The sequence below is a fragment of the Coccinella septempunctata genome, chromosome 9, assembly GCF_907165205.1.
Source record: "Coccinella septempunctata chromosome 9, icCocSept1.1, whole genome shotgun sequence".
NCBI classification, from domain to species: Eukaryota; Metazoa; Arthropoda; class Insecta; order Coleoptera; family Coccinellidae; genus Coccinella; species Coccinella septempunctata.
The window spans coordinates 12,905,490-12,919,528 of record NC_058197.1 but is presented as its reverse complement, the minus strand read 5'-3'; the positions used below and the strand labels follow the sequence as shown (position 1 = coordinate 12,919,528).

Genomic DNA, 14,039 nt, shown 5'->3' with positions numbered 1-14,039 from the left:
ATGACGTCTCGTTTTTGAGAAAAAATACACTCTTTATTTCGCAATTTTTTAATAATATAGTAATAGTATTGTTTCAGATCAAAAAGAGGTGACTTTGTTGTAGTTATCATACATCATGGAGCACTACAATGTTTTGTATTTTGTTTTGTTCAATAATAACTCTTTTTTCGTCAAAAAAGGCAAGACGAGCCAAATCCAAATTCTGTTCCAATTGTCTATTCCATTGAATAGTCAGCCTTCAAATATTTTTCTACCGATATACGTGTTCAACGAAAAGATGGCAAAACAACACGAAGTCATCATGGCATTTATAATATTCGTGCCATCATTATTTCGTTCATGATTTATTAATCTTTTAACCATGGCAAACCACATCTGAACATTTGCATTCAATTTGTTCGAGTGTTTGGTTTCCCTTCTTCGTAGAAACGATTCCATTCAATGGACCGTGGAAAACTAGTCGCAAAATACCAATTCAACCTGTACTCAAATTTATATTCTTTACAATTATCTACTCGAAATGGTATACCGACTGAATGTTAATTTGAGAGTGATGAAATTGATGGTATTTGTGGATGCCGATATTGGATAACGATTTGTAATTCAACCTAATGGTTTTATTGTTTGTGATGTTCGCTTGATGATTCATTATGGATCGTCGACAATGAAACTGGACAATTTTTTCATCTAAACACTCCGTGCTAAATTCCATTCATTCAGGAAAAAATCGACCGACTATTTATTATTCTGAAATGCAAACGCAATAATTAAATGACTTTCTAAAACGATATGGTTCATTATCTAATGAAGTGGATCTACTAAGTAACTATGATTATTTTGTTTATTCACCGTGCATTTTGTAAATATCTTAAGTCTACCTTTTCGAGGATATCAGACTTGTGGAAAATAGATCATAGCAAGTTAAGTTGAATGCATTGCTCAACAATTGAAAGGGACCACTTATCTTCCACCAATTCATTTCAGAAACCATAGTATGTTTGGTTGAATTTCATAAAATTTTGAAAATATTTTTCTGACTTTGAAGTCGGAATTTTACTAAATTTTGCAAAAACTTTGCCTAAGCTAAAAGGAATTCCCAAAGAAAATGACTGGATCGGAAAATTCAATAAAATTTTCATGGAATTACCCATTTCTATCATAAAAAAGTGCCTCTAGAATGTCATAATCATTTTCCAGTTACGAAACATCCTAAAAGGTTGTTATATATCATATTATCATAAAAAATAATATCAAAGAACAACCTGGGTACATTACCATCAATTCATCATAAATGTAGGAATAAAAATTAATGTTAATAACAAACAAAACAAATTAAATTGATTTAAAATCGATGAGAACTGTCGTTTTTCGTTCTACAGATGCCTGATTTGGACGAAAAATTAATATTTTCCGAAAACTGACATAGATAACCCCAATAAAATACACAGGACTAGTCTTTGACTCGTACAAATATTTAAACAGTAGATTCTTGAGGTCAAGACACTTTTTTGCTTTACCATTTTTCCGAATCGGCTTGGCTTAAAAGACACAGGGTGTCAAAAATGTTATTTTTAGTTATATCTCACAAATAGTTTTATCGAATTAAATGAATTTCGGAGTTACGTTTTTTCAGTTATTTGGTGAATCCTTCTCGAACACAATCTTTTTATCAGAACCGAATCAGAAAAAATGGTATGGAAAGAAATTATTTCTTTTGACTTCAAGAATCTACTGTTAAAATACTTGTACGAGTCAAGCACTCACCCTGTATATTTGATATCAGAAGAAAGAGCTCTATCGATAAGGACAATGAAGTATAGGGTGTTTCATTTCAAAAATACCATGTTACAAAAAAGCTTTAGATTTACGATGCTTTGTTTCATTTCCTGTTACTGAATTCTGAATGAAAGTGAAATGAAAATGAAAAATACTCCGCATATTTGCATATTTTAACGTTTTTTTTTGAGACCAATATTAACTGAGATAGCCATTGAGTAAAATATGAACAATCTCCCTGTAGATATCTGGCATTACTCTGTGAAAATAACATAAATGCTTTTGAGAGAAATGATATCATATAGCAAATAGAAAATCACTTCTGTATAGGTTAATTTGACAACAATTCAACCAGTATCTTTCGATTGAACTGGTATTTTGCATACAGTTGCAAATTGGATGAAAATGCAATATAAAGATGTCATAGAACTGGTCTCTCTGGAGTAAGAAGATGACCACAGGAAAATACGAATAATCTTTTATCCTATTTCTTCTAGCCTCTTTTTTAAGTCTTTTTCGTTGATGAATGGAATTAAAATGAATCGATATTAACGAAACAATAATTCAGCGTAAGTATAAACGATATTTTATGACTCTTCGTTGATCAATAGACAGATAATAAATCGAAATGTACAACAATTTTCTCGTGACCATTCAAGAAGTAATTTAAAAGGAAAAAGCTAAACAAAAGATTGAGTGAAACTGACACCATTACCTGAACCTTATCAAATATCACGGGAAATCAATCTCCTATAATTTTTTTCTTTTCAATTGGGTCTTTTTCGAATGAAAATTTCAGTTAAAATTTTCTTTAAATTTACTTTTTTTGATTTGAAAGTTTAAAACCATAAGAGTGGAGGAGTTTAAATGGAAATTATCTCATTTCTCTTGTCGTTTTCATCGTTTCTCATACCTTCTCGCAGAAATCCCTCTTTCTTATCTCCGACACAATCCAAGGCAGCATGGGCGACGAGAACCGACAGTCCATCCCGGTAAAACCGAAATAAACGACCGGAATCAGCTTCATTTTCACGAAACTCCGATTTCGATTCACCAGCACAGAACGTCGTCGTTCAGAAAAAAACGGACCATGCTCTCCTCATCGCTGACCGCGAACGCTACGACCGCAAGAAAACAAAAGACGATAACGCGAGGCGAACCGCGACCGAGTGTGCCGTGAAAAACGGACAAACAAATCCGCAGGAATCCTACGTTCAACTGTCAGCGCGAATAATATATTCAAGATATCCTATTCCGGTTTACCAATTTCGCTATTCCACCTCGCTTCGACGCTTCTATTCCACCGTAGGTGCATGAAATCGCGAATCCTTATCATCTCGCTAGATTGACTTCCATTAATCGTTCACGGAAAGATTTTTTCCCGATCGAGTACATGTGGAAAAACCGAGAATGAAAAGCGAGCGGCGCTGCGCGTGCGTCTCCGGACGGATCGCGAAGAACTCCCGGATTATTGATTCAATCGGTGGTTGTTTTCGTGTCTGAAGTCGACCTTTCCATTCACACGGATGAATGCCCCATATCGATGACTATCTCAACATCGTGACTGTGTTCCAGGCCTGACAGCCCTTTAACGGCGACTGCACGTGATATGTGAACCGAATTATTCCGGCAAACTGGAGCTTCGATCCAAAAAATCGAAGGATTCTTTAGGCACAACGGAAACGGAAAGACTTGCCGACTAGCTCACAAGTATCTTGACAAAACTGATAGTTCCACTCGATAGCATTCCAATTTTCCATCTGGATGTCCCTGGGATATAAAATACCCCTTCGACATTCCATACACATTTCATGGTTGACAAAAAGAGGATGACTCTGAAAATGTCCTGGAGTTTTTCCAGTTTTCATCCAGAATGTCCCTGGTATATAAATTCGTCCCTGGGATCTAAAATCGTCCCTGAGATTCAAATTCGTCCCTAGGATATCCAATGGATATGAAGAGAATCCTTGCGAACACATCTGGAAATGTCCCTGGGATATAATTTGTCCCTGGCATATAAATTCGTCCCTAGGATATCCAATGGATATGAAGAGAATCCTTGCGAACACATCTGGAAATGTCCCTGGAATATAATTCGTCCCTGGCATATAAATTCGTCCCTAGGATATCCAATGGATATGAAGAGAATCCTTGCGAACACATCTGGAAATGTCCCTGGGATATAATTCGTCCCTGGCATATAAATTCGTCCCTAGGATATCCAATGGATATGAACAGAATCCTTGCGAACACATCTGGAAATGTCCCTGGGATATAATTCCGCCCTGGCATATAAATTCGTCCCTAGGATATCCAATGGATATGAAGAGAATCCTTGCGAACACATCTGGAAATGTCCCTGGGATATAATTCGTCCCTGGCGTATAAATTCGTCCCTAGGATATCCAATGGATATGAAGAGAATCCTTGAACACATCTGAAAATGTCCTGGGGACATTCTAATTTTCCGTCCAGTATGTCCCTGGGATATAAATATGCCTCTTCGAAATCCTATACACATCCCGTCATTGACGAGAAGGAAATTCCTCTGAGAATATCCTGTAGACGTACTTACTTGGTCAGGCACAATGAAAACTGAAAGACCATCTCACAACAATAGTACCTAATTGTTCCTCTGGTATCCTAGGGATATCCTAAGGTTCCGTCTGGGATGTCCCTGGGATATAATTTATCACATCGACATCCCAAACGAATTCGTTTCTTAAAATGTCTTGGGGATGATTTTCCATTTAGAATGTCCCTGGGATATAAATATGCCTCTTCGAAATTGTATACACATCCCGTCATTCACGAGAAAGAAATTCCTCTGAGAATATCCTGTAGACGTACTTACTTGGTCAGGCACAATGAAAACTGAAAGACCATCTTACAACAATAGTAATTGTTCCTCTGGATATCTTAGGGATATTCTAGGTTTCCGTCTTGGATGTCCCTGGGATATAATTTACCACTTCTACATACCATACGAATTCCGTTCTTAAAATGTCTTGGGGATTATTTTCCATTCAAAATGTCCCTTGGATAAAATTTTGTCCCTTTGACATCTGTACTTGGTTACACAAAATAGTATATCTTTAGGCATAACGAAAACTGAAAAACTTGCTCCCAAGTATCCTTACAAAACTAACAGTCCCTCTATATATCTTAGGGACATTCCAATTTTACGTCTTAAATCTTCGGGGGATATTTAATCTACAACTCAGATGCAATTTTCTTCCAGAATGTCCCTGGGATACAATTTGTCCCCTTGGCATCCCTGACACTCCAGTCGTTGAAAAGGAGAGAATTCCTATGATAATATCCTGGTAACGCACCTGGTTACATATAATATACAGAGTGGGCCATTGAAAACGAAACAGCGGCTCTGTAACTCTAACCCGTATATTTTGAATAGGGGAGAAGGGTTAAGTGATACATCATTTGAAAGGCCTTTCTATTCAGAGCATATTGGATTTTTTTCATTCAATCCATTCTTCAATCCAGCGTTCCATAAAAACAATTTTTGTTTCCAGCGAACTAAAAAACGCTATAACAGACAATTAAAAATTGTTTAAAAATCCCTCATCCTTAACTTTCTTGGATGAACCATCCCTCGAAATATGTCGCATCAATTCAGTTATTCAGTAACAATTATTATTATCATATGTATTTTGGAAATACGTACACTCTTTTATTTATATTTATTTTATTATTATTCACATGAATTATCGCTCAAGGGAGAGTTCATTTAAAACATATGGAAATTATTGTTCAATAATTGTGAGATTACATTGATATTATGCCACAATCACAGGAATTTGAACTAGGTGATTATAACACTTTTCAAAAATAAGTTCTTGTCCTGACAGTTTCTTCACTATAATCTTCACTCTACTATTATTGTTACCTACTTTATAAGATCTTGTTGAAAGATCGCATTCATCGTTTATCACGATAATTCTCAATGGTTCTTCGGTGCTAAATTGTTAGCAGATCATCCAACAGAAATTTGAGAGTTCTTGTATACTTAATCGTTGTTTGTTTTCTGTTTACCAATACCTAATGAAAATATAAAATGATAACAATTGGTTATTGATTCGTTCCATAAATATTTGACACAAATTCTGTCTGTATGTGATTTTATGAATCACAATTTATTCACATAAATTTTTGTTATCCACTTACTTCAACGCAATGGCGAATTTATGAGGGGTATGAGGGGTTAATTCAAAATATTTTACTGAGATAATTATTATTCTGGAATAATTGAGACTTCAGAGGAAAAGTAACAAATAATCAAATACAGACAAACAAATTAAAGCCTTTTTTCGTCAAAACATATGGAAATAGAGCTGAAAAAGACAAAAGACCATTTTCATCAGTAGAGGAGATATAGAGATATATCTCTGGTAGAGGACCATTTAGAAGAATCTCCATTTGAAGGAAAATAACATTTAGCAATCATTTTGTTGATTTATCGCGGAGTAGGTCTGCAAATTTTGTAGTGATGTAATTTTTTCGACAAAAATTTCAAATCTCTGATTGAGCTGTATTTTTTTTCCATGTTCTAATGACTTGAACTGATTTACTTTTTAGTTGTTCCTTTTTTCATTATTAATATTTTTTCGACTAGGAAACAACCCTCCAGACTGTATATGAAGTTATAGCATATAAAATTATAAGGACTTATCACACATAGGTAGCCCTATTTTCATTTCCCAGAATAATTTCAAAGAATTCCCAAAATTCGTAATTCAATGCAAGGGGGAGTTAATTGAGAAATGGGCAGGTTAATATTAGTTCTGTCGTTAGTGCAAATTATTCTGTTATTCTTCAGTTTCTCAAGTGGATAATAATCTTTTTTCAAACATTATCACTATCAGTGAGGTCTGGTAAACAAGAGGGTAAACAAAGTTCGTAAGGGAGTACGAAAAATCCTCATCATTTCGAATTCTTTCTCCAAAAAGATCAAGATCTTTTCTTTTCAATCTTCTCTTTTTGTTATCTTAACTAATGACTAATTAGCATTAACAAAGAGTAACAGCATCATCATCTGTGATATTAGTAATCTGTGCTAATGACAGTCGAATCAAATGGAGGTTAGGATTTTTTTGACAATCAAGATATAAACATTACATTTTGCAGTACACTTTTCACTTACGTCACATCGGTGGCAGCCTTCGGTGGAGGAGTATCTGCTGCTCGCAGCCTGTTAGATTTTATTTTTTATTTGACGATTTTCGTTATGAAATGGATATAATTTAAGCAGTAGAGTTCGAGCCGCATTTCCAGACGACTAAATACGCAAGGTAAGTTTTTATTGTGATCTTGTTATGTTGCTGTTCAATTTTCAATTGTTCTTTGTGATTGTAGTGAACCAAATTCTGAATCATCAATCACCATGAGTGGACGTGTACGCAGAAGAGATGTCCCTTTGGGAGTTAAGTTTTTACAATACTTATCCAACAGGTGCTTCCCTATAAGTAACCGGGAAAGATCGTAAGTGTACTTTTGAACTCACCGAATAATGTGTTTTAATTCATATGTATTACTTCTCATATTGCAGGTATAGAGCGTTAGCTTATTGTCTCACCTTTATAGCATACATATGTTTTCATATGTGCAGAAAGCCTATGTCTGTTGTTAAAGCTGTACTTCACCGAAATTGCAGTGAATTAATACCTCCACCTGGTGTTCCCATCTACGAAAACTCTACTTGGTGTGACTGGGCTCCATTCAGTGAGTAATCTGTTTTTGCACGATCACTCACTAATTAGAAGAAGCCGATTGTTGAAGGAACATTGGTAAACTTTCCAATTTTCATCATTTCAGATGGCACCGATGCGAATGCTTCACAGAAGCTGGGAGAGCTGGATTCGGCTTTCCTCTTTTCATACGCCATTTCAATGTTCATGTCAGGCTTCATTGCGGAAAGAGTGAATTTGAGGTATTTTCTCAGTTTGGGAATGCTGCTCTCAGGAATTTTCTGTTATATGTTTGGGATGGGAAAAATACTGAATGTTCACGTTTTGAGTTACTATTTGATCTTTCAGGTGAGGTTTTATCCATACCCTGACCTTTTTCGATCAATTCAACCAACTATTCTTTTTACAGATATTCGCAGGTATTGTCCAAACATCAGGCTGGCCAGGTGTTGTAACGGTCATGGGTAATTGGTATGGAAAATCTAAAAAAGGAGTCATATTTGGAATATGGAACTCCCATACTAGTTTCGGAAATATATTAGGTAATTATGCAATATGAATCTACTAAGTCACTTGAATGAGATTTGTGACGATTATAAATCGATTTCCGAGCGAAGCATCACTGATGAACTATTCATTTCAGGAACGGTTATAGCGGCTGCCTATGTCGAAAAGAACTGGGCATATTCGTTCATCGTACCGGGGGCCATAATGGGTGTTGTCGGTTTCATCCTTTTCCTTTTCTTAGTTGCCAGTCCCTCAGATGTCGGTATTGTTAAAGAAGAAGACGACGTTGAAAGTCAGGTGAGTGACGGAAACGATCTCCGATGTTCAGATAAAAAATCTTTTGTAAATATATTATTCTCTTTTCCTTGGTAGAGACCTCCAAAGAGATTGGTCAGTCAGGTTGCCAATGGCGACGGTTCATCTGGTTTTAACTCTGAAACTGATGACACCGAAATATTAATAGGGGAACAGGTACGTTTCAGTCTATCCTCTAATGAGATCTGACTCGATCACATCAAAGTTTGAAGAGATACTTGATATCGACAAAAAATAATTCGAAAAAAGAAATAAAAGAAAAGATAGTTATTAGAGAAATCAAAATTTTATTAACATGTGTGATATCGAATGATACCAAAAATCTTGAATTCATTTTTTATTCATTTTAATTTACTGTAATCAATGGATATCACTATATAATTGATTGAATATAAGTTGTGGTGAAAAATAAATAATATTAATTCCATTCCTAAATATCATGCGAATTTGTGAAAATCATCAAAAATATCTAATGCATGGAAATTTAAAAACTCATTAATAATCGTTGAAGCCATCTGTTCCTACCTTTTAGCATTGATTTTAACATTATGCATTCTTTTAGGCCGTTCTGAGCAGAAATGCTCATTATTTGACGCAATTTGATGTAGTAAGTGCATGTTTCAATTTATTCATGCTAATTGCTATATTGGTGCATGTTTAAGGTGTTTGTTCATTTGTGTTATTTGTATATTATTGGCTTAAAACAAATTCAATAGAAAATGGAGGTCCTTTTAATAATTGATTTTTTCATTTGACTCAAAAGATTCAACATTGGAAATGTTGAGCAGTAATAATAAAAAAAATTATTAACCGAACAAATTTGATGCTTTTTTCCTTTTTATTAATCTTTGTTCTTCGGAAATTTCCTGTTGGTGAATGTTTCATGTTCTGCCATTTTTCTCTGGTGCTTAATTGAGTTTATCAGTAGAACTTTTAAAATATTCCTTTCTTACATATGGATTAATTTCAGGAAGTTCAGCGTAGGTTAACGGAGAGAAGTCTGCTTATTCCCACTGCCACAGAGGAAGAGAAAGAAGTTGCAATAGGATTTTTTGGCGCTTTCAAGATTCCCGGAGTGATTGAGTTTTCTCTCTGCTTGTTCTTTGCGAAACTTGTCAGTTATACGTTCTTATATTGGCTGCCTTTATACGTAAACTCATCAAGTAAGTGTTTTTATTTCTTTTTGTTCATCAATGAGGGTTTAACCTTAGGGCCTAGGTCAGGTTATGACTGAATTCAGCGATTTTAATGAAATCGCATTAAACTTGAAGGGATGATAACTCCGCCATCTTAAATGTTTTAAAAGGGCAATTTTTGTCAAAAATATTTCACATTTTTGAGACTTTGCGTTTTGTTTGATCCTTTAACTTCCAATTATTCACAGCAACAATGGGTGCGTCCGCAAGTGCTGATCTTTCGACATTATTCGATGTGGGTGGAATCATAGGGGGCGTAGCTGCAGGAGCATTGAGCGATCAGACCAGTATGTCTGCAACAGTGTGCTCTGGAATGCTGGCACTTGCTCCTCCTTTCGTAAGTACACAATAGGGAATACTCCTGGTGACGAAAATGATATATTTTTTATGAAAAATCTTTGAAACGTCATATTTTGAAATAACCATTTCAACCGGTTCCCAAAAAAAATTGTTTTAAGTACTGTTTCGTTTCGTTTCTATTGCACAAGTTGGCAACATCGACTGAAATATGCGTTGATAATAAAGAACAACAAATACACTATCTAGATGAGATAGACAAAGATGGCTGTCTATGAAGTCTGCGACGAACGAGGAAGGTCGTAAAATTTTATGGGATTTTTATGGCCGGTTGCTGTTGAGGCTCGCCAGTGAGTACGCGCCTTGTGATGTCTGTATATCAACAGCTGATATTTTATAAACAAGTCATTGTACTTTTTATTTTTCAGTAGGCGCTGTTACCAAATCTTGAAGTAGAAACGAAGCGATTTAAATTTTAAAACCTCATATTTGAAGAATGATCTTGAATAGTTTCCGCGGTGCATTTGAAAATCTCATGAATAATTGTATATTCATTGCCATTGCTTCGAAATAACCATCTTGTTTTTCTGTTCCAGATGCTTTTATATCAGAACTTTAGCTCGGCTGGCCTGGGTCCGAACATAGCTTTACTCCTGATCGTTGGAGCTCTAGTCAACGGACCATACGCTTTGATTACGACAGTCGTTTCCACCGAACTGGGGACGCATTCTAGTTTGGAAGGGAACTCTAAGGCTTTGGCTACAGTGACTGCCATCATCGATGGCACAGGATCTATAGGTTAGTTATTTGACTGTATGATTGAAATTAGCCCGATTCTACTTGATTCTTTTTGTTCCAGGTGCGGCTGTAGGCCCTCTACTCGCAGGATTTGTTTCCGGTTATGGGTGGCAGAACGTGTTCTACATGCTGATCGTTTCCGACTTCATTGCACTTCTACTCCTGATAAGGCTGACCAAAAACGAGATTTCGAAATCTAGATTGGTACGAAGAAGATTTTCAGACTAGGAGAGGACTGTGACAAGACCAATATAACGTGGGGGACGAAAAAATTTAGGTGATTTTAAATTAAATAATTTTTTTAGATTCATCAATTGATTTGATGAGATTTAAATTTTTATTATTTATTTTTACTTCGTTGAAGAACTTGGGTTCGTATGTTGTGACTGAAATTGATCAAATTTGTTTCCGTATTTTTTTTTTATTAAATTAACAAATGACATGATATTTTCCATTCACGAAACCAAAGAGTAGTTCTGGAGGATTATTTGATCAATTATCATAACTTTAATGAAAATTTAAGAAATTAATTTTATCTCGACATTACAAAAGTAGGATTTAAATTAAATATTTTTGTTTTAAATTAAATTTTTATCGTTAAAATGAAATAGAAAAAGATGTAGTATATGTATTCATTATGTGATGATAAATCGAATATAAAATAATTTCACTTATTCATGTCTTATTGTTAAATTTAGACAATGAACAAGGTGATTTAGTATTGTTAAATCAGGTGAAATATTTGCACATTTATTTTTCACTATTCAACTTTGAAAGAATAGTTCTTGACCATATTAGCATATTTTATTTATCAAACAATATTTTGAGAATTTTTTTATGTATCAATTCCAAACAATTTTGAAATGAATGTGAACAAAATATATTTTTTCTATATTCTTATGCATTTTTATATTATACTCAAATTTTCTGTACAAAGTTGTTAATAAAACGAGATAAGAAATTTTTGTTTTTTATTTTATCAAAATTCCAAGTCATATATTGATATTTTGGGAAGAGTAAAACTACAACAACCTTCTTAATTGAAGATTAATATTGGGGCAACATATACAAGCTTACAATTTATATTAGAAAATTGGTCTGTGCCAGAAATGTGCCATTATTCTCTACAATATTCTTAAAAAAAATTAGAAATAATGTCGATTATAGTCTTCCGAATAAATTAAATTTCTCAGTTTACTTCCTCAATAGAACTGCACCTCTAGGAAAGGAGCTATCGGCCAAGGGGAATGATGAAAGATATTCTATCCGCAAATTCACCCCAATTATCTCTGTTCACTTGGAAAGTAATAATCCAAGCCGTAAGCACAACAATCCAAACTGTAGCTCCAATGGCTGAATAAATGACATCTGAAACAACTGCAATTAGTGGAATTTCGCCACATACGTTTTAAGTTACATTTCTTTATATCTCTCTGCTCATCGAAATCGTCTGACCTGAAGGCGTCGTTGAAGAACCACACAGCATTCACCGCCCAAACAAAGGGTAACAGGGCAAATCCAGCTTAAATCAACTTGTTAGTAAGGGGGGAAAATATAAATTAATGATTATTGTGCACCTTTGAAGTAGGTTCGGCAGAGGTTTAGTTTCACGAGATTTGACATTTTTTCGAGATCCATGTCGAAAACCTTCTAATAATTATTACTGTTTTGTAACTCACGAAATCTCCACTTCTTGCACCTTGTTTTCAATTATTGACAATTTGTCAACATAACCTAAAATTTCGAATATTTGACGTTTATCAGAGACAGGTCTCCATAGATTACAGAGATTACTCGGTAATCTGTGATATCAGTATACACTGCTCAACAAGTAGGATGATTATTCTCCATTTAAAATTTTCATTATGCAGAAGAATACAAAATAGGACGATATCGTTTTCCCGGATAACACTGTGCATAATCCCTAAAAAACTAATATATTTGTAGATATCGAGCAATACTGAGTGTTAATCGGAAATAGAATTACCATAATAGCAACATTATATAGATAAAATTAAAATACGCGTATCTTAATCGAATGTATTCAGGTTGGTTAGGAACTAAATTTTCAAACCAATATTGTACAAGACTCCGAAGTCTTTGGTCATGATGTATTTAAGATTTTCCATTTTATGTGCACGTAGGTGTTACACAATATTTTCACTATATGGGAATAAGTTCATAATTTTGCATTTTAGTTTGCTGCAATGCCATCTGTAAGCCTTTGAAAGAGACTAGTGGAACTGAATCAGCTTTTGTATATTCGGAGGCTGCCTCAAAATCACAAATAGGAGAAGAAATGACACCCTATTCAGAAAGTATGTGAGATTTTCCAAGCTATACTATACTTTTGATGCTTGTTTCGGGTGTATCTCAACAAGAAGATTCCCTTTTTGCTTTTCACTCTAAATAAGCCTATAAATTTTTTTCGGTAAATTATGTTTTGGCTTTTGGCTTCAATACTTTCATTTTTACTCCTGAAAAATACTATTTCATTAATAAAAAGTTTTTAAATTCATACATTTCTCAAACCTCAGTTGGAGTTACTCTATATTTTCCTAAATATTTTTTTTGTCAGGTGGCAAACTTGCCAGGGATCAATCATCCCCTAACAATAACCCCCTCTCAGGATTACAAAACTTTTTCGGCGGTGGTAATTTAGGGGGCAGTGGTCAATCTCTAAGTCCAGCAGGTTCAATGCCTCCAATTATGGTTCTTGGAATGCATCAAGCAATTTTGGTACCTCTTACTGCCCTCCCCAACATTTTCCAGAGCATGATGACTGGTCTTTTCAATTCTGGAAATTCACAGCAGGGGGGTAGTTTGATGCCGGGCCTAACAAATGTTATGGGCTGAAATATTCTTGTAATTTATTGAAATTATCAGATGGCGTTAATCATGATCGAAAATAAAAAGTATTTTTGTTTTGCTTTATTGTTTTTCAATTTCGAAAGTGTTTATCGAATTGTCGATCTTAAGTTGACCAACTTCAAAATCGAAATGATGGGCATAAAACACAGTTTTTAGGTGGTAAAGATGAAAAGAACTTGTGTTTACTACGCTGTCTAAAAAGTATCAGAATAATGGAGGATATAAATTATCAATTGATCAGCGACAAAATTGTTAGTTAATTATAAAGGGTGTGTCTTTGGCTCGTACAAATATTTTAATAGTACTGTTAGAATCTACAACTTTCCCTCAATTCAAAAATAAGAAAATCAAAGAAAAAGTAGGATGTTACCATTTGACATAAGAAAACTCAGGCTCATGCACAGGCTTTCTGAAACACCCTATATATAGATGAACATGATTCATTCAAAATTGGTTATGAATTATATTTTGTACGAAATTATTTCTTTACACAGTGACACAAATAAAAGTTAGAGGAGGGGGATGTAACGAGGGTCACTCTGTAACACTAATCTTAAACGGTTCATTCGAAATC

General features: G+C 34.6%; 3 protein-coding genes across 6 annotated transcripts in view; 1 reads left to right on the top strand and 2 right to left on the bottom strand.

Moving 5' to 3' along the window:
* Nucleotides 1-3,192, bottom strand: part of LOC123320844 (TBC1 domain family member 1) — a 43,235-nt gene extending 40,043 nt beyond the window's left edge. The window contains exon 1 of the mRNA XM_044908297.1: nt 2,690-3,192. Coding sequence (XP_044764232.1) covers nt 2,690-2,803 — 114 coding nt within the window. The 5' untranslated portion in view covers nt 2,804-3,192. The remainder of the gene's footprint in view (nt 1-2,689) is intronic.
* Nucleotides 3,193-6,890: 3,698 nt separating this feature from the next.
* LOC123320499 (glucose-6-phosphate exchanger SLC37A2) lies at nt 6,891-11,555 on the top strand. 4 transcript variants are annotated; one of them, XM_044907834.1, is made up of 13 exons: nt 6,891-7,085; nt 7,150-7,275; nt 7,343-7,515; nt 7,609-7,829; nt 7,891-8,023; nt 8,125-8,285; nt 8,361-8,459; nt 8,866-8,910; nt 9,274-9,466; nt 9,688-9,836; nt 10,393-10,594; nt 10,656-10,822; nt 10,872-11,555. In XM_044907834.1, the coding sequence occupies exons 2-12, from the start codon at nt 7,178-7,180 to the stop codon at nt 10,820-10,822; spliced, it is 1,641 nt and encodes a 546-aa protein (XP_044763769.1). In that variant the 5' UTR covers nt 6,891-7,085; nt 7,150-7,177; the 3' UTR covers nt 10,872-11,555. The 4 variants fall into 4 exon arrangements, with proteins under 4 accessions (XP_044763769.1, XP_044763768.1, XP_044763770.1 ...); XM_044907833.1 differs by having other exon boundaries at nt 10,656-11,555; XM_044907835.1 differs by lacking the exon at nt 8,866-8,910 and having other exon boundaries at nt 10,656-11,555.
* Nucleotides 11,552-12,340, bottom strand: LOC123320501 (gamma-secretase subunit pen-2). The gene is made up of 3 exons (XM_044907837.1): nt 12,172-12,340; nt 12,012-12,116; nt 11,552-11,962 (listed from the first exon to the last, which is right to left on the bottom strand). Exons 1-3 carry the CDS (start codon nt 12,230-12,232, stop codon nt 11,826-11,828), a joined length of 303 nt encoding a protein of 100 aa, XP_044763772.1. The 5' UTR covers nt 12,233-12,340; the 3' UTR covers nt 11,552-11,825.
* Between the last annotated feature and the right edge of the window lie 1,699 nt (nt 12,341-14,039).

Excerpts from the sequence above, each read along its gene's own strand:
- LOC123320499 (XM_044907834.1), top strand. The coding sequence starts at position 7,178 with ATGAGTGGACGTGTACGCAGAAGAGATGTCCCTTTGGGAGTTAAGTTT. Across the intron at positions 8,911-9,273 it reads ATTTGACGCAATTTGATGTA|GAAGTTCAGCGTAGGTTAAC; the intron begins GTAAGTGCATGT and ends GATTAATTTCAG. Across the intron at positions 9,837-10,392 it reads TGGCACTTGCTCCTCCTTTC|ATGCTTTTATATCAGAACTT; the intron begins GTAAGTACACAA and ends TTTCTGTTCCAG.
- LOC123320501 (XM_044907837.1), bottom strand. The coding sequence starts at position 12,232 with ATGGATCTCGAAAAAATGTCAAATCTCGTGAAACTAAACCTCTGCCGA. Across the intron at positions 12,117-12,171 it reads CTGCCGAACCTACTTCAAAG|CTGGATTTGCCCTGTTACCC; the intron begins GTGCACAATAAT and ends AGTTGATTTAAG. Across the intron at positions 11,963-12,011 it reads GCAGAGAGATATAAAGAAAT|ATGTCATTTATTCAGCCATT; the intron begins GTAACTTAAAAC and ends CAGTTGTTTCAG.